This window comes from Spermophilus citellus (assembly GCF_964194105.1).
Source record: "Spermophilus citellus genome assembly, chromosome: 5".
In the NCBI taxonomy this organism is placed as follows: domain Eukaryota; kingdom Metazoa; phylum Chordata; class Mammalia; order Rodentia; family Sciuridae; genus Spermophilus; species Spermophilus citellus.
This window is the reverse complement of record NC_138186.1, coordinates 25,532,110-25,547,758: the sequence shown is the minus strand read 5'-3', so window position 1 is coordinate 25,547,758 and position 15,649 is coordinate 25,532,110. Positions and strand designations below refer to the sequence as shown.

Genomic DNA, 15,649 nt, shown 5'->3' with positions numbered 1-15,649 from the left:
TTTTATTAATTTTAAATTTGTATCCTGGACATTGTGAATGTTATGTTTTAGAAACTTTGGATTCTATAATATGCCTCTAAAGAGTTCATTTTTTTGTTTTAGTATGCAATTAATGTATCTGGATTCAAATTGAGCGCTCTTGGCTCTTGAATTGTGTATATAGAATCTAAGGCACTTGCTTTCTTTCTCTCTGGGATACTTCCCTATTGTTGAGGCTGCCCCAAAGCCTAATCTTTTCTATTTATTTATTCATTTATGTATTTATTATTCGTAGTTGGACATAATACCTTTATTTACTTATTTTTATGTGGTGCTGAGGATTGAACCTAGAGCCTTGCACGTGCTAGGCGAGCGCTCTACTGCTGAGCCACAACCCCAGCCTGCAAAGCCTATTCTTTAAACCAGAAAGATGGCAGATTTTGGATTGAAGTTTTTGGTACCCTATAGCCTACCTTCAGGCTAAAAATCCATAAAAATTGGGGAATTCATTAACGTTCCATTTCCTCCAGAATCTTCTTACTCACTGACACATTTGGTGCCTTGTGTCTTCAGGTGTTTTACTGTTGTTATTGTTTGTAAATTTTAAAAAATCATTTTCAGATCTTATTCACATTTACAGCATTATCTTTGGGGGGTTGGCCTGATGGAAGTTTCCTCAGCCATTATAGGAGAACTGTTATTGTTTGTTTTGTTTCTGGTGTGTGTGTGTGTGTGTGTGTGTTTGTGTGTGTGTGTGTGTGGTGCTGAAGATGGAATCCAGGGCCACAACCACTGAAACACAAATCCAGTTTGCTACTGTTTTTTTTTTTTTTCCTTTTTAGGTTTTTAAAATTACTTTTATTTTAAAAAGTTAGTATGTGTATAACAGGAAACAAAAACACTAGCAAAGATCAAAATTATCCAGTCACAAGTAGCTTAGTAGGACATGTCCTTCCAGCAGTTCCATTCTTACTTCAGTTTTTATATATGTGTACACATATATAACACCCCATTTTGTGTGATTGAGATCATTGTGTGTAATGTGCTTTTCCACACATCATGAATATTCACCAATTCAAAACCCCAAAGCTACAGGAGGAGTATTTTGATAGCCAAGAACACACTGTTAGAACTCAATCTGTTACAAAAACAACAACAACAACAACAAAAACTGTAATCCTATCTTTCTTGGGGACAAAAATTTCATGTGGCAACAGGTCTCTAGATAGAAATACTTTGCTACTCTTTTTTTTTTTTTTTTCAATATCCTCCCAATGCTCCAGGTACAAAGATAATTCATAGGCAGGGAGTTTCTCTCCCATACACCTACACATCTGCTCTCCTTGAAGTTGGCTTACATGCACACCAAGAATCAAGTGACTTGTTTATAGCAGTTGTATTTATAAAATTTAAACAAATGGGACATAAACCAATGAAATGTGAGATAGCTATTTGTGCTTTCTATGTACAATACATTGAATGCTTTGAAAGATTTATAAATAAGTTGGAACAATTTTCCTATGAAATTGAATATAATGAAGACATGCACAAAGTAAAAAAAAATCACAATATTTTGAAGTAATCTGCATTCAGATAATTTTTACACTTAATAGTCTTTAAAGTTTTTCTCTGAGGACTGAAACAGAAACTCTGGAACTTATAAGGTAACATGGGTGTGGCTCATGCAAGATATATGATATATCTGCAATCAGCAGAGACATTAAAAATACTGTCTATATGTCACAGGATGGATGAGTTAAAATACATTTACATATTTTAAATAAAAATAAAATTTCAACACAGAATTGAATTTTCGCTACCTGTAGTGCTCCATTTTTGCTGAAGGAGGAAACACACTGCATCAGTCGACTTAGCTCTTCAGAAACTGCTTCTACCACCTTGGACAGTACCCGAGGCACCAATTCTTTGGAAATAGTAAACACCTGATGGGAGTTTAAAATAAGAAAAATGATATACTCTAGGACGTTTCCTGGCCTGAATTTGTTAAAATCAAAGGAACATGCAAAAACAACAAAACCCCATAGGTTTTCTTATTCATTTATTTATTATTTTTGGTAGCAGGAAGTGAGCCCAGGGGAGCTCTTACCACTGGGCTACATCTCCAGCTCTTTTATTTTGAGTCAGGGTCTTGCTAAATTGCCCAGGCTGGCATTGACCTTCTAAATTTCCTGCCTCAGTGTCTTGGGTGGCTGGGATTACCTGTATGTGCCACTGAACCCAGCTCTAAGTCATATTTTTAATAATTCTATTTAAAAATACAATATAGACAATTAAAATTTTGAGAGTTACTGTTGATATGGATAAACTAAAATTTGATTTAAAAATTTCTTCCTCTTCCTATTCTTTCACAAAAAAAAAACAATTTTTAAAGAAGAAATTAGAAAAAAAATACACTCTGGATAAATATTTTGCCATAGTTTAAAAAAAAACACTGAGCCAAATATGGTGGTATGTGCCTGTAATTCCAGCTACTTGGGAGGCTAAGGCAGGAGGATCACTTATGCTCAGGAGACTGAGGTCAGCCTGGGTAGTAACAAGAGTGCTACCTGGTCTCAAATAAAACAAAACAGAACAAAACAAAACAACCCTGGGTCAAACTTTCCTTAGAATATGACAAACACCCTACTTGCTGGGTCCACTATTATGTATTGGACAAGATCCCCAGTTTTATTATATGTTGTACTAGATATATATATATATTTTCATTTCACACAACATTATTTTCAAACTTTTTAAAAAAAGTTTGACACTTTTAAACTGGGAATTACCAGGAAATTTAATGAAACATTTTCCTTTCTGATTTAAAAATTCAAGTAAATTATATTTTATTTTTAGCTTTTCCTATTTTTCAGATTGAGCCAACGGGATTAATTAAACCTTTGGGTCAACCCCTAACATGACTTGAGAGTTTAAGAAAATTTTGGCAATAATAAATATTATTAATGAAATTCTACTTTCAGTCATTGGGCTAAACTTAAAGAGGACTTGAATGCCTAATATTTATAAATAATCTCACAGCTATTGACAATGGACACTAATAAAAGCTGCCTTGCCAGGCATGGTGCTACACACCTGCAATCCCAGCAGCTTGAAAGCCTGAGGCAGGAGGATCTCAAGTTCAGAGCAAGCCTCAGCAAAAGTGAGGCACTAAACAACTCAGTGAGACACTGTCTCTAAATAAAGTACAAAATAGGGCTGGGGATGTAGCTCAGTGGTTGAGTGTCCCTGAGTTCAATTCCTGGTACCAATAAATAAACAACAAACAAACAAGCAAAAGCCATCTCATTAGAAATCAGCATGATCACCGTGTGCACACCTATAATCCCAGCAATTTGGGAGGCTGAGGCAGGAAGATGGAGAGTTCAAAGCCAGCCTCAGCAGATTAGCACTTAGCAACTCAGAGAGACCCTGTCTGTAAATAAAATATAAAAAAGGGCTAAGGTTAAGCACCCCTGGGTTCAATCCCCAGTTCAAAAAAAAAAAAAAAAAAAAAAAAAAGAAAGAAATCAGTGTATGATCTTTCACATTCACAGTTCCCATGTATTTTGCAATTCCTCTGCTCACCTGCCACCAACATTTCTACCTGATGATTTTAAATTACATTTTAAAGGAAGCTAATAAGAGTTTTCTGATAGTTTTCATAAAATCTCAATTAAATGAATTGCTCATTATTAGATCTATGTGATAAATTCCTGCCTTTGATATATAAAAACTTGATTTATAGAGAAAGTTATATGCTTCCCTTTTACTAAGAAATGAAAAATATAATATACTATTTTGCTCTATTGCTTCAAACTTAGAGCCAAATTCAGGAACCAGGTAACATTACCTTTGTTTTCTGTGATGGCTGTTTTACTTAATTATCCATGGTTTTTTGTTTTGTTTTAGTTTACCTCCATGACCTGAAATACTTCTGGATGCAGGAGACAAACATAAATCTAGAAACACCTATTTGGATGCATACAGTTGAGGATGCTCTTGAGCATCTGTGCTCTTTGCTCTGTCCCATTTTATCTGGTTTCCCATCAGTCTGTGAGCCACAGTCACTCTGAAAGTGTTGGTGAAGCAGTGAGTAATGGACTATGAAACTACTTAATGAGAACAGGTCATCACAGTGGTGACAATGGTGGTAGCTGTGGTACCAATGCTGATAGCTCAATATTCCTCAGAAAGGCTCTCTTCCCCAACTAAAGATGTTAAAACGAAACAACATCTCCAAGAGCCTACACTATTGAGAGCGTCTGTTTCATTCTAAAACGTCAGACTCCCCTGGGAGCCTGTCTTTCTAACAAACTTCTACTTTTCTGGAATCCCCAGCACTATGTGAGCCCATATTGCAATGTGAATGAAATACCAAAGCTTATTTGTGTTCTGACTAACAAGAGAATAATTTAATTTCCAAGATAAGGAATTTAACATTCTTTAAAGAAAAAATATCTTTTCCATTCTATTTTTTCTGTACTTTCCAAATATTACTGAATTTAGTCTTAGTTATCAGAGAAAACATAATTTCAGAAAAAGACACACACACACACTCTCACAGAAAGAGAGAGAGAAAGCGAGAGAGAGAGAGAGAGAGAGAGAGAGAGAGAGAGAAAGAGAGAGAGAGAGAGAGAGAGCTGACCTTTATTTTATTTATACACCCAAGATACCTTCTGAAGGAGAAAAGAGATCACTATTAAAAATCATCAAATTTCCCTTTCTCTTGTTTTCTTTCCTAGTCATCCACACTTCTTAGGAACATCTAATGATAGCCTTACCTCTGCATGCACAGCAATTATATTCACCAACGCTTCTTTTAAATAGTTTCTGACACCTGAAATCAAGAAGGGGGAGGGGATAATGCATTAAGTGGGAACACAAGTCAGCCCTCTCCCCTGCTAGCACTAGTGTGCACTGTGCAGCAAGCTGCCTTACAGTGTTCTGAGGAGAAACAGAAAGTAACACCAAACTATCAATTTCCTTTTGAGAACCAAATGGTGAAAGGACTATTTTCAAACAGGTTATTAAAAAAAAAAAGGTTAAATTAGAAGTTTTCTTTCACTGTTTTTCATTTCTATCACTGTACACCTATATGCTCTCTGTCAATTATTGGTAACTTGGCTTCAAAATAAAAGTTTTTTAAAAATGTTCTTCTATTTCTTCACAAGTATATGAATAATAATGCAAAGGACAGAAGGAAGATTTTATTAAGGCTCATAAAATGTATATTAAATATCACAGCATTTAACTTCCCAAGGTAAAAGTCAAATTATTATGCAGACTGACTATTCTGATCTTAAAGAATCACTTTGAGGAGAAACTTCTCACAAAACCACACTGAATCTGATTCAGTAAAACAAGTTTATGCTTGGACAAAACAAAGACTTCTGATTCTAGGTACAGTATCAAAGAGCACTATTCACTCAATAGTAGTACTCACAAGATTTATGAGTACAGGGTCTAAGGTCACACTATTCTGAATCAATCCCCAGTTTTAACACCGAATAGTGTTGAAACACCTAATAGCTTTTGGTGAGAAGACTGTAAGCTTCAATTTTTTCATCTATTAAATGAGTATAGTAAGTGCACCCTCTCTTATCATCCTGTAATGAGGATTAAAAGAGATAATGCATGGGACAGGTATTCACACAACTCCTTAACAGCTTTCATGATCATTATTTTTCAAGAAAATACATAAAAATAAAATGCTATTTTATTGTAACTCCAAAACAACCACTGCCATTTAAATGGAATATTTTAGAATGCCTTCCAGAATTAACTACACCCCCTTAGAATACTTCCACTACAGAACAGAAAAAATGTTCTATATGCAAAATCATGGATGTTACTAGTAATGACACTAAGGACAATCTCTCAGAATGTCATATACACTTCTGAATATTTAGGAAAGTTGAGACAGAGACCATGAACTATAACCAATTTTTTGAATCGACATTTGTAGATTACTAATACATATCTGGCTTTTGATTTTATCATATAATATGGTATAAAAATAAGTGCACTGTTTTTCTTTTGAGAAGCCAATTTCATATGAATAGAGTTTCATATGAACCTATGATATGAAGTTCAGATGATGTTGATAGGATAGCTGAGAAAGCAGAGTGAAGAGTAATTACATGTAATCCAGAATTTGATCCTTTCTGAGAAAAAAAAAAAGGATAATTAAAGGGAAGAAGTTCTATGTGGGAGGTAGGACAGAAGACCTAAGGATCCTATTGTAAGTAAAGAGGGAAATAAACAAGCTTGGGAGATCACAACAGCATTCTTCTTGTCAGAGGAAAGCCACATCACAGAGTTCCTTTGGACTGAGAGTACCAGAGGGCTTGGCCTACTCTGACACCTGCTCTCTCCCAGAATTAGTGCAGGGTGCATGGAAGCCTGCTCTGGCTCCAGGGTCTGTGATCACTGTCTTATGTCTACTACCTTTTAACTGCAATTCCTGTGGAAGATCAGCTCATATATATTTGTATAATCAGTGTATCTAACATATAAGTAACTGATACTATACACATAATATTATGTTTTAAGGCACCAAGAGTCTACATCCTCAGTGAAAATAAGGGTCCTGTTAATGCCACTATAAGAACACATGTCAGGAGTATGGGTTCTTGGGGTTCTAGCACTAGTGCCTAGAAACATGAAGATAGTTTTTGATTCTTAAATTTCTTAAATGTAAAAGATAAATTGAGCCAGAGTGGTGACTAAAAAACCAAAAATTAAATTCAGAATCAAGCAAGAAAATGTCACATGCTCTGTGACATCATATGCTATGAACTCAACTCCCACTCTGACCTTAATAGAAGAAATATTTCCTGGTAAGAACCATTAGACTAAGCATTACTAATAAAATACCCTTTAAAAGGGGGAAAATATTAGTTAATACAATTTTAAAGACTTAGCTGTAAATTATAAGAATAAAAGCAAAGGATACTCTTTATTTATATATGACAGTGGAATGCATTACAATTCTTATTACACATATAGAGCACAATTTTTCATATCTCTGGTTGTATACAAGGTATATTCATACAAATTCGTGTCTTCATACCTGTACTTTGGATAATAATGATCATCACATTCTACAATCATTTCTAACGCCATCCCCCTTCCCTTCCCTCCAACCCCTCTGCTCTATCTAGAGTTCGTCTATTCCTCCCATGCTCCCTCTCCCTATCCCACTATGAATCAGCCTCCTTATATCAAAGAAAACATTTGGCATTTGGTTATTTGGGATTGGCTTACTTCACTTAGCATGATCTTCTCTAATTCTATCCATTTACCTGCAAATGCCATGATTTTATTCTCTTATTGCTGAGTAGTATTCCACTGTGTATATATGCCACATTTTTTAATCCATTCATCTATTGAAGGGCATCCACAGTTTAGCTATTGTGAATTATGCTGCTACAAATAATCATTGATGTTGCTGTGTCCCTGTTAACCCAAAGAACCACATTTCTGAAAGCAAATTTGAAACATGATCAAGCTTCCCATTTTAGGTTGACCACATGGATAATAATGTAAGAAGACCTTGGATAAGTAAAAGAACTTTTAGATTTCTTGGAAGGAGATTTTTTCATTATGGACAGGAGAAAAAAAGAGGAAATACCCCCCACACACACATGAAGTAACAACTGCTTCAAGTGGTGATATGGGGAAACTAAAGGGGAAATGTATGGTTCCAAGGATGGACACAAACAGTGATCCTACTCAAGACTTCAAGGCAGCCAGTAAGGGTCAGACAGATAGTATGAAATAGAAGACCTCAAAAAAAGGCACACCAGCTTGATGCATAGCTTCATAAAGCATCATTTATGTCCCCCTAGGCAATTATAATATTTAAAACATAAAAGATTACTTCTCAAAAAAAAAAAAACTACCCACCGTGTTAAACACAGAAGTATTTTTTATTGCCTATTGTTCATTCTAAAGAAGTTACTAAAAGTTTTCACTTACTCATTTAATGTAATTTACTGAGACTCACTACATAGTGGACACCATTAAGTACACATCAGAAGCATTAGGTCCTTCATACAGAGGATCCCAATGTGCTTAGTTATTACAAGTTTGACCCAATTTACTCGTGTTGTGTGTTTATATTGCATATAGCAAATAGGTACAAGAGAGTTATATGAATGTGCTTGACATTGTAAAAAAATTCTTTATGCTCTGATTTAAAATAATTTGAAAGACGTTTACTTGGTGTGAAGTTCTTAATTGGTTAAAGAACAGTATTGGAGTAGGGGTAAAGAAAGTCTGAGCAAAGGGCTAGAAACCAGGCAGTATCTATGTCTGGGAAACTCATAAGATCTCTGTACTCTTCTAAGCTAAGAATTTTGATTTCTTTCTTTCTACTCTCCAACCACAGTTGGGAAGCAAGCAGCTAAACCAGATGTGCCACACACTCCTGTCTTTCACCTTCCCTGCACATGCTCAGGGATCAACAGTAAGATGGCTGGACACAATCTTAAAATACTAACCTTTGATAAACTTCTTGGTTTTAATTGCCCATTGAGTTTTCTGTTTTAAAAAGGTCAAAATCTGTTAGTAGGAGAATATCAGATCTTTCAAAGACCTGTACCCAAAGCCAGGTGCTATTGGTTCCCTAGCTCACTTGCTCCTTGTGGTACTCCACCTGGTGGCAAACACAGCTGGCAATAATGTGGCAATGTACTTTTCCAACTGGACAAATTAAAATACAGTTGGCTTCTTTTTCAACAGGTTCTGCATCTACAAATTCAATGAACAGTGGATTGAAAAAAAAATCAAAACAAAAAGCAATTATAGTGATTTTGTACACACTGTTTATTTGTCATTATTCCTAAACAACACAGTACAGCAACTATCTGTATAGCATGTATTCTGTAATAGGTAGTATAAGGAATCTAGAGATGATTTAAAGTATATGGAGGATGAGTGTAGGTTCTATGTGAATACTAGACAATCTTATATAAGTGACTTTGAGTATCTGTAAATGCTGTTATCTGTGGAGGTTCCTAGAATCAATTCCCCACCTCCGGAAGCCAAAGCTCCTCTAGAAGCCATAGTGAAAGAATGTGGATCCAAACACTGAGAGGTGACTGAGACCACACTAAGGCTTGGGAATGTGAGGATGGGTCTCAACTGTGATCTTATGGGCACTAACTGACCCCACGGTTTCTTCCTTCAATTAGAGGACTGGAAGAAGAAAGACAGAAATGCTGAGGAAGATGTCACCTGAGAAAGACATAGATGTTGCCAGGAAGCTGTAAATGCATCTATTACAACAAATGTCCAAGGCCTAAGTGAGAGGCGGAATGAAGTGTAGAGTGAATTTCAAAGGACCCTGGTTTTCATATCTGGAGATAGAACCAGAATATGATTTTTGGTGATGGCATGATCTTCAAAAGGTCCAAGATTGTGTCCGAGGGACAATATTATGTTAATTTGGATGGTGTACGTTGTTTCCCTTTCCACTGCCTTTATAATAATTGTAATATTATTAGTATCAATGGTTGATAATTACCTTTAAGTTCAGAGAGGTGACAGAAAGGACACTTGGAATCTAAATTCTGCCTTACCTATATACGACTTATATGACCTCAGAAAACACAGCTTACTTTCCAGACAACTGTCAACTCTGAAATACAAAAATTATATCTCATTCTTTAATATTTGTGCATCTAATATGTGCTAGGTACCTCCAGGTGGTGGTATCCCAAAGTAAGCAAAACAGATGCAACCCCCAACCCCTAGCCCTAAAAGAGCTTAGAGTTCAGTGGAGAGGAGCACTTTGTCCTGACAAGCAGTACACATATTTCAGGGGCTAATTTTTAAAAATAAAGACATTAATAGTTGACTAAAAGACATATGACTAGAAAAAAAATACATTAATTTTTCTTTTTGAATCTCATGGTCTATACCTTTGTACAATATAATCCATTATGACCCTCATGTACTTGTAGGTGAAGTTCTATTGAGTGGCGCAGAAATTCCTTAGCAATTGAATTTGTACATAAGGCATGACAGCAGCAAACAATCCAAACATAGTATCAAATGTGACTGTGCCATGATTAATGGAAAGATTTGTCTCTGACAATACTCTCATTGTGCTGGTTTCACACAAAGTTCTCTAGAAGTTGGAATTTTAATGGAACTCTTTTAGGATACTTTGCACTGGCTTTGAAAAGAATGGTGGAACATCACATACCAGTAACAGTCTTGTGGTAACATCTGAACCATGACCAAAAAGAAGAGGACCAGGTGGACACAGGAAGACTTAGACATGATCTCTAATACACATGCTACTTACTTACTACAGTTACCTTGGGACAAGTTTCTAATCTGATGATTTGTAACTTTCTCTTTCATAAAACAAAGATAACATCTATAAAATGGAATAATATTTTTAAGAGGCCAAGGACTCACTTGCCAAATACTGGGCAGTCAGCAAATGGGTGGTGCTATGATTGACTACAGCCACGGGCCCCACCCTGCACTTACACATGCACATGGATCACCTGGAACATCCTCTCAGAACACTGTGTCTTTTCCTCCCACTGAAGCAGCTTCACATTTATTTGTAAGACTACTTGATTAATATCTATCTCCTCTACTGGACTATAAACTCTACAAGCATAGAGATCACACACACTTTTTCTTATCTTTGTATCCTCAGAACCTACCGCAGTGGCTGGCACATAATAGGCGTTTGGAAAATATTCATGAATGAAGAAATAAAAGGCAAAGTCTATGTCTGCCCTGCTTACTCCTAAGTTCTGAAGACTAAACCATCTAAATAAATTGATAAATGAATGATTAATGGCTAGATACATTAGAGAAGAAACTTGAATATGTGTAAAATTCTATAACGTCCACAGTCAAATGACACGTGAACTATTCACTTAAAAGATAAGTAACTGGTTCTGTTTATGTGAGAAGGAGATGTTTTCTGGTAAAGCACCTCTTACTTAAGATATAGGAAAATGAAGAAAGTCTTTCTGTGATTAACAGTCAGGATCCATTTGAAAAATACAATTTGACTAAAGAAAATATAGCAGAACAGAATGTAGCTGAGATTAAATCTATTTGCTTTTCAAATATGCTTTATTTTTCCAGCTGCATTCTTAAACCAATCACTTGTTTCAAAACACTGAAGTAATTGCTAAATTCTCACTATGTGCTAGATACTTAGGAAGATGTCTATGTATTATAATAGAACATAGTATGTGAACATATTAGGAAACCTGGGTTTTAGTTTAATGTATGGTAAATTAGGAAGAAACCATCAGTGTAGACAGTGAGAGCAGAAAAAAAGCAAACTGCCTTGATTCTTGGAGTTATAGATAAATGTTACATTATTATGATATAGTAGTAAGTACTGTTTTTAAAAAGGTACCCTTAGATAAACCCCCACAACTTTCCATGTTATTTAAGTGAGGGAATGAGAAACAGCTTCTAAGCATTTACAATATATATCTTCTCTACTCTGAATATGAAATTAGAATGTATCATGATATTTGACAAAAAAAGTGTCCCCACCCACACAGTATCAACCCAGACTATCACTTAGCAATTAATTTGGTAGCCCATTGTGGAAATTCCCCATGGAGAAAACAAAGCTTATTTCTACTCTGTGCTAGGACTTGTAGGCTCTTTCTTGCAGGGTGGGATTCCTGTAAGTCAGCCAGTACAGTGTACCATCCCCAACAACTAAGAGATTTTTTTTTCACACATCAAAATGGAAAGACTTCTTGCTTGGTATATTTGTGTTTGTTCTTTCAGTGAAGTAGGGAGGTACTTGATTTTGGAATAGGATAACTATTAAAAATATTTATTGTGTACTTATTACTATTTCATGCCAGACACTATTCCAGGTGCTAGGGATATGGCAGTGACCCAAACCTACCCACAACAAAACCCCTCCGCTCACAGGGCTTACACTGGACTAGGGACATGCCCAGATGTAATACAATAAATAACTTGCACGTAGAGAAAAGGAGTCTTAAACCATCCCAAAACAGTAAGAAAGTGCATGATATAAAATTGTTCAGGCAAATGGTAAAATCTGTATTACCAAAGACAGAGATTCTGTTTAATAAGACTTCTCATCAATGTCTCTGGGGGAAAAAAATGTTTCATTACTTGTTGAAAAGATGTTAATCTTCCTTTTGTGTCAGTTTCATGGAAATAAATTCTAGCAATAACTTTTAATAGATAATGTACAGCTGTGTATTAGAATAATTGGGGTTTAAACCTCAGCTGGAAAATCAATTAATTCACTGAGCTTCAGGTTTTCCTTAATGTATGGAAAAATTCTTTGTAAATATATAAATTAAAAAGTGTCATACAGATTTGATTCTTACTATTAACACTTTGGACAAATCGCTAGGTAGACTGCTATAGGAGAAAAGTCCATATTAAAGAATAGAGCATTGAACATTTGGGTTGATCAAGTCTTTGTTCTTCAGTTTTTGGTTTGAAAATTTAAAAACTGCCCATTGAAAAGAAATTAAAAACCACGAGAGTATAAGTTTACATAAAAATGAATAGACTCTTCCTTCATCCTTCTCCCCAGGAATAATCACAATTGATAGTTTGGTGTATATTCTTTCATTTTTTTTCTGATGAATATAATGTCTTTCTAAAACAATGAGATTACAGTACACATTCTCTTCTTGAACTTGATTATGTCATTCCACAATACATCACAAATATTCTTTTAAAAATATTTATTTTTCAGAGCAGTTATGTTCTCAGCAAAACTGAGCAGAAGGTATAGTAATATCCATGTATCCTCTGGACCCACACAAACACAGCCATCCTGTTATCACCATCCAGTGATACATTTGATAAAATGATGGATAGACAATGAGACATCACAATCACTGAAGTCCACTGTTTACATTAGGGTTCACTCTGAGTGTTCTACATTCTATAGGATTAGAAAAAAATATAGTGACATGTATCCACCACTATAAGTACATGCAGAATATTTTCACTATCCTAAAAATCTTCTGTGCTCACTCTGCTTATTCATCTCTCTCTCCACTAACCTTGGTAACCACTAGTCTTGCACTCTCTTCACAGTTTTGCCTTTTCTGTAATGCCATATAGTTAGAATCATACAATATGCAGCCTTTTAAGATTGGCTTTTGTCCCTTAATAATATGCATTTAAGGTTCTTTCATGTCTTTTCACAGCTTGACAGTTCATCTCTTTGGGTGCTAAATGATACCCCATTATCTGGATGTACTAATTTATTTATCCATTTACCTATTGAAGAACATCTTGGTTGCTTGCAAATTTTGGCAATTATGAAAAATACTGCTATGAACATCAGCCAGTAGGCTTTTGTGTGGACATATGCTTTTAGCTCCTTTGAGAAAATATTAAATAATGTCACTTCTAGGTCTTATGATAAGAGTATGTTTAGTTTTGTAAGAAACTGTCCAACTGCCTTCCAAAGTAGCTATATCATGTTGTGTTCCCCCTGACAGTGAATGAGGGTTCCTGTTACTTTCCATCCTCACCAGCATTTGGTGTGGTCCAGTGTTCTAGCCTTTGGTCATTCCAATAGGTATGTAGTGGTATCTCACTATTGTTTTAATTTGCATTTCCCCAATGACATAAAATGTTGAGTCACCTTTTTCATAGGCTGATTGGTCATGGGTAGATTCTTTATTGAGTTCTTTGGCCCATTTTAAATTGGGTTGTTTGTTCTTCCATGTATATAAATCTACCGGATAATTTTCAATGGCTACCTAGTATTTTATAGTATGATATATCATAATTAACCATCCTCCTACTGTTACTTCCATAAGTAATACTGCAGTGAACATAGATTCATGCATTCTACTAGCATATTTATGTAAGATATCTTCCTGGAAGTGGAACTGCTGAGTCCAAAGATTCCACTTTTGATAGATTCTTCCAAGCTGACATTTGAGAAGCTATAGAAAATTATACTTCTTTTCGATTTTAACTTGGATTCTCTGGTTGCTATAATTAATAGTACCCCTAATACATGCTTCTCCTCACCCATAACAGTCCATTGAAAACCTTCTTATACAGCTATTTGAAAAAACTTTCATTAAAACAATAAAATAAAATTTTAAACAAAACACAAAGGTCAAGGGGAATTTACTAAAAGTTACACGAGACATACCCTTAATTAATTGACTGGATAAAGAATGTATAAAAGAGTTGGAGAGGAAGAACACTGTAATTACAGAAAACAACTGCTATATACCATTTGAATCTATACCAAGAATGCAAACTTTTCCATGAAGCACTTCCTGTCACAATCGAATAGACGACTCCTTTACTAAGTTCAAGATATTCTGCCTAATGTTGTTTTGAAACATGACACTCTTCAGTCAAGGCTATAAGAAATCAACCCTGGAAACTCTGGAGATACTGCCTACCTTATAAACCACATTTCCTGTTTTTAACCCCTGTGCCCTAAATCAGTTATCACTCCTAGTCTACCGATAAAAATAGATTGAAAAATACTATAAATATCTCACAATGTACTTTTTTATTGTCAAACTGAAACAATACATGAAAGTACTTTTGGGTATTTCTTTTTCAAGTAAATTATCTATTCAATTGTACTCTGAAGCCTGTCAAAAAAAAAAAAAAAAGTAACCAGAAACCATATTAATATTGACAGAACAGACAGAAAGACCTAAATATTTTGTAACAAAATTAGCTTTTGTTGGAAAAGAGAAGGGGTTTTAATTCCCAAGTCTCCAAGGTTTAATGTAGTAATTTCCACATTGATAGTGTTTGCCATATAATAAAATTTTTTTAAATGCCTATCTGAGAACAGGTTAGTAGTATACAAATAACTTCAGCCTCTAGAGTGTTCTACTTTCTGTTCAAGGATTTTTCTTCTTCTTCTTTAGTCAATATGATCTCTTGTTAATCAATATGATCAATCTGAATAGAAGACTTCAATGCTTTTGAAAAAGAAAAATTATCACCAGCCGTGAAAATAGCAATAAAATGATTTCATGGCTTATTTTTTCCATCTGTAATAAGAATTTATATTCCTAAGTTTAACATTAATAAACTTTATGAAAAGCTCTTAAGGTTTAAATAAAAGTAAGGCAAACATAATCCCCTGTCCATCTCAAAAGTTAAAGTCTGATGTCTAAGACAAAGAATGATATAAAATGTTACAGAATACTTTATATATGTAACCTAGAATATCAGTTTCTTCATTCAAAAACTTGATACACTGAATTTCAGACTTAAAGGTAGAAAATTAACCAATTTAACTAAAACTTATCAATTAAATTCATCTGTTTAATCTTTTGGCAAAAAAGTTTTTTCTATTAGAGGGCAACTTCAATTGGAAAAATGAAAGTGACAAGAAAATAGAATTCATTCTATAAATGCAAATGAATATATTTGACTTCTGTGAAGTATGACTTCTGGATTTAATGTTTTATAAACAGGTTTTGGGTAAATGTTCAACTTTCAAACTCTCAAGTAGTCTTTCAAAAAAATGACTTCAATGAAACTGAAAGTAATTAATGCTCATGAAAGAAGCAGAGCTGTGAAGCAGGTTGTTTAGCTGTGTGGCCTCTGTGAACAATGGAAGCACTTCTACTATTTACTATCTGACACCATGGGGATGGTTCAAAATTGCTGGGTAGTT

At 34.8% G+C, this 15,649-nt stretch overlaps 1 protein-coding gene across 2 annotated transcripts in view; it reads right to left on the bottom strand.

The window, feature by feature from the left end:
• EXOC2 (exocyst complex component 2) overlaps positions 1–15,649 on the bottom strand; it is a 212,368-nt gene that overhangs the window by 10,245 nt on the left and 186,474 nt on the right. For both annotated transcript variants that reach the window (XM_081293718.1, XM_081293719.1), the window contains 2 exons: positions 4,761–4,816; positions 1,800–1,922 (listed from right to left, as the gene is read on the bottom strand). In XM_081293718.1, coding sequence (XP_081149844.1) covers positions 1,800–1,922; positions 4,761–4,816 — 179 coding nt within the window. The remainder of the gene's footprint in view (positions 1–1,799; positions 1,923–4,760; positions 4,817–15,649) is intronic.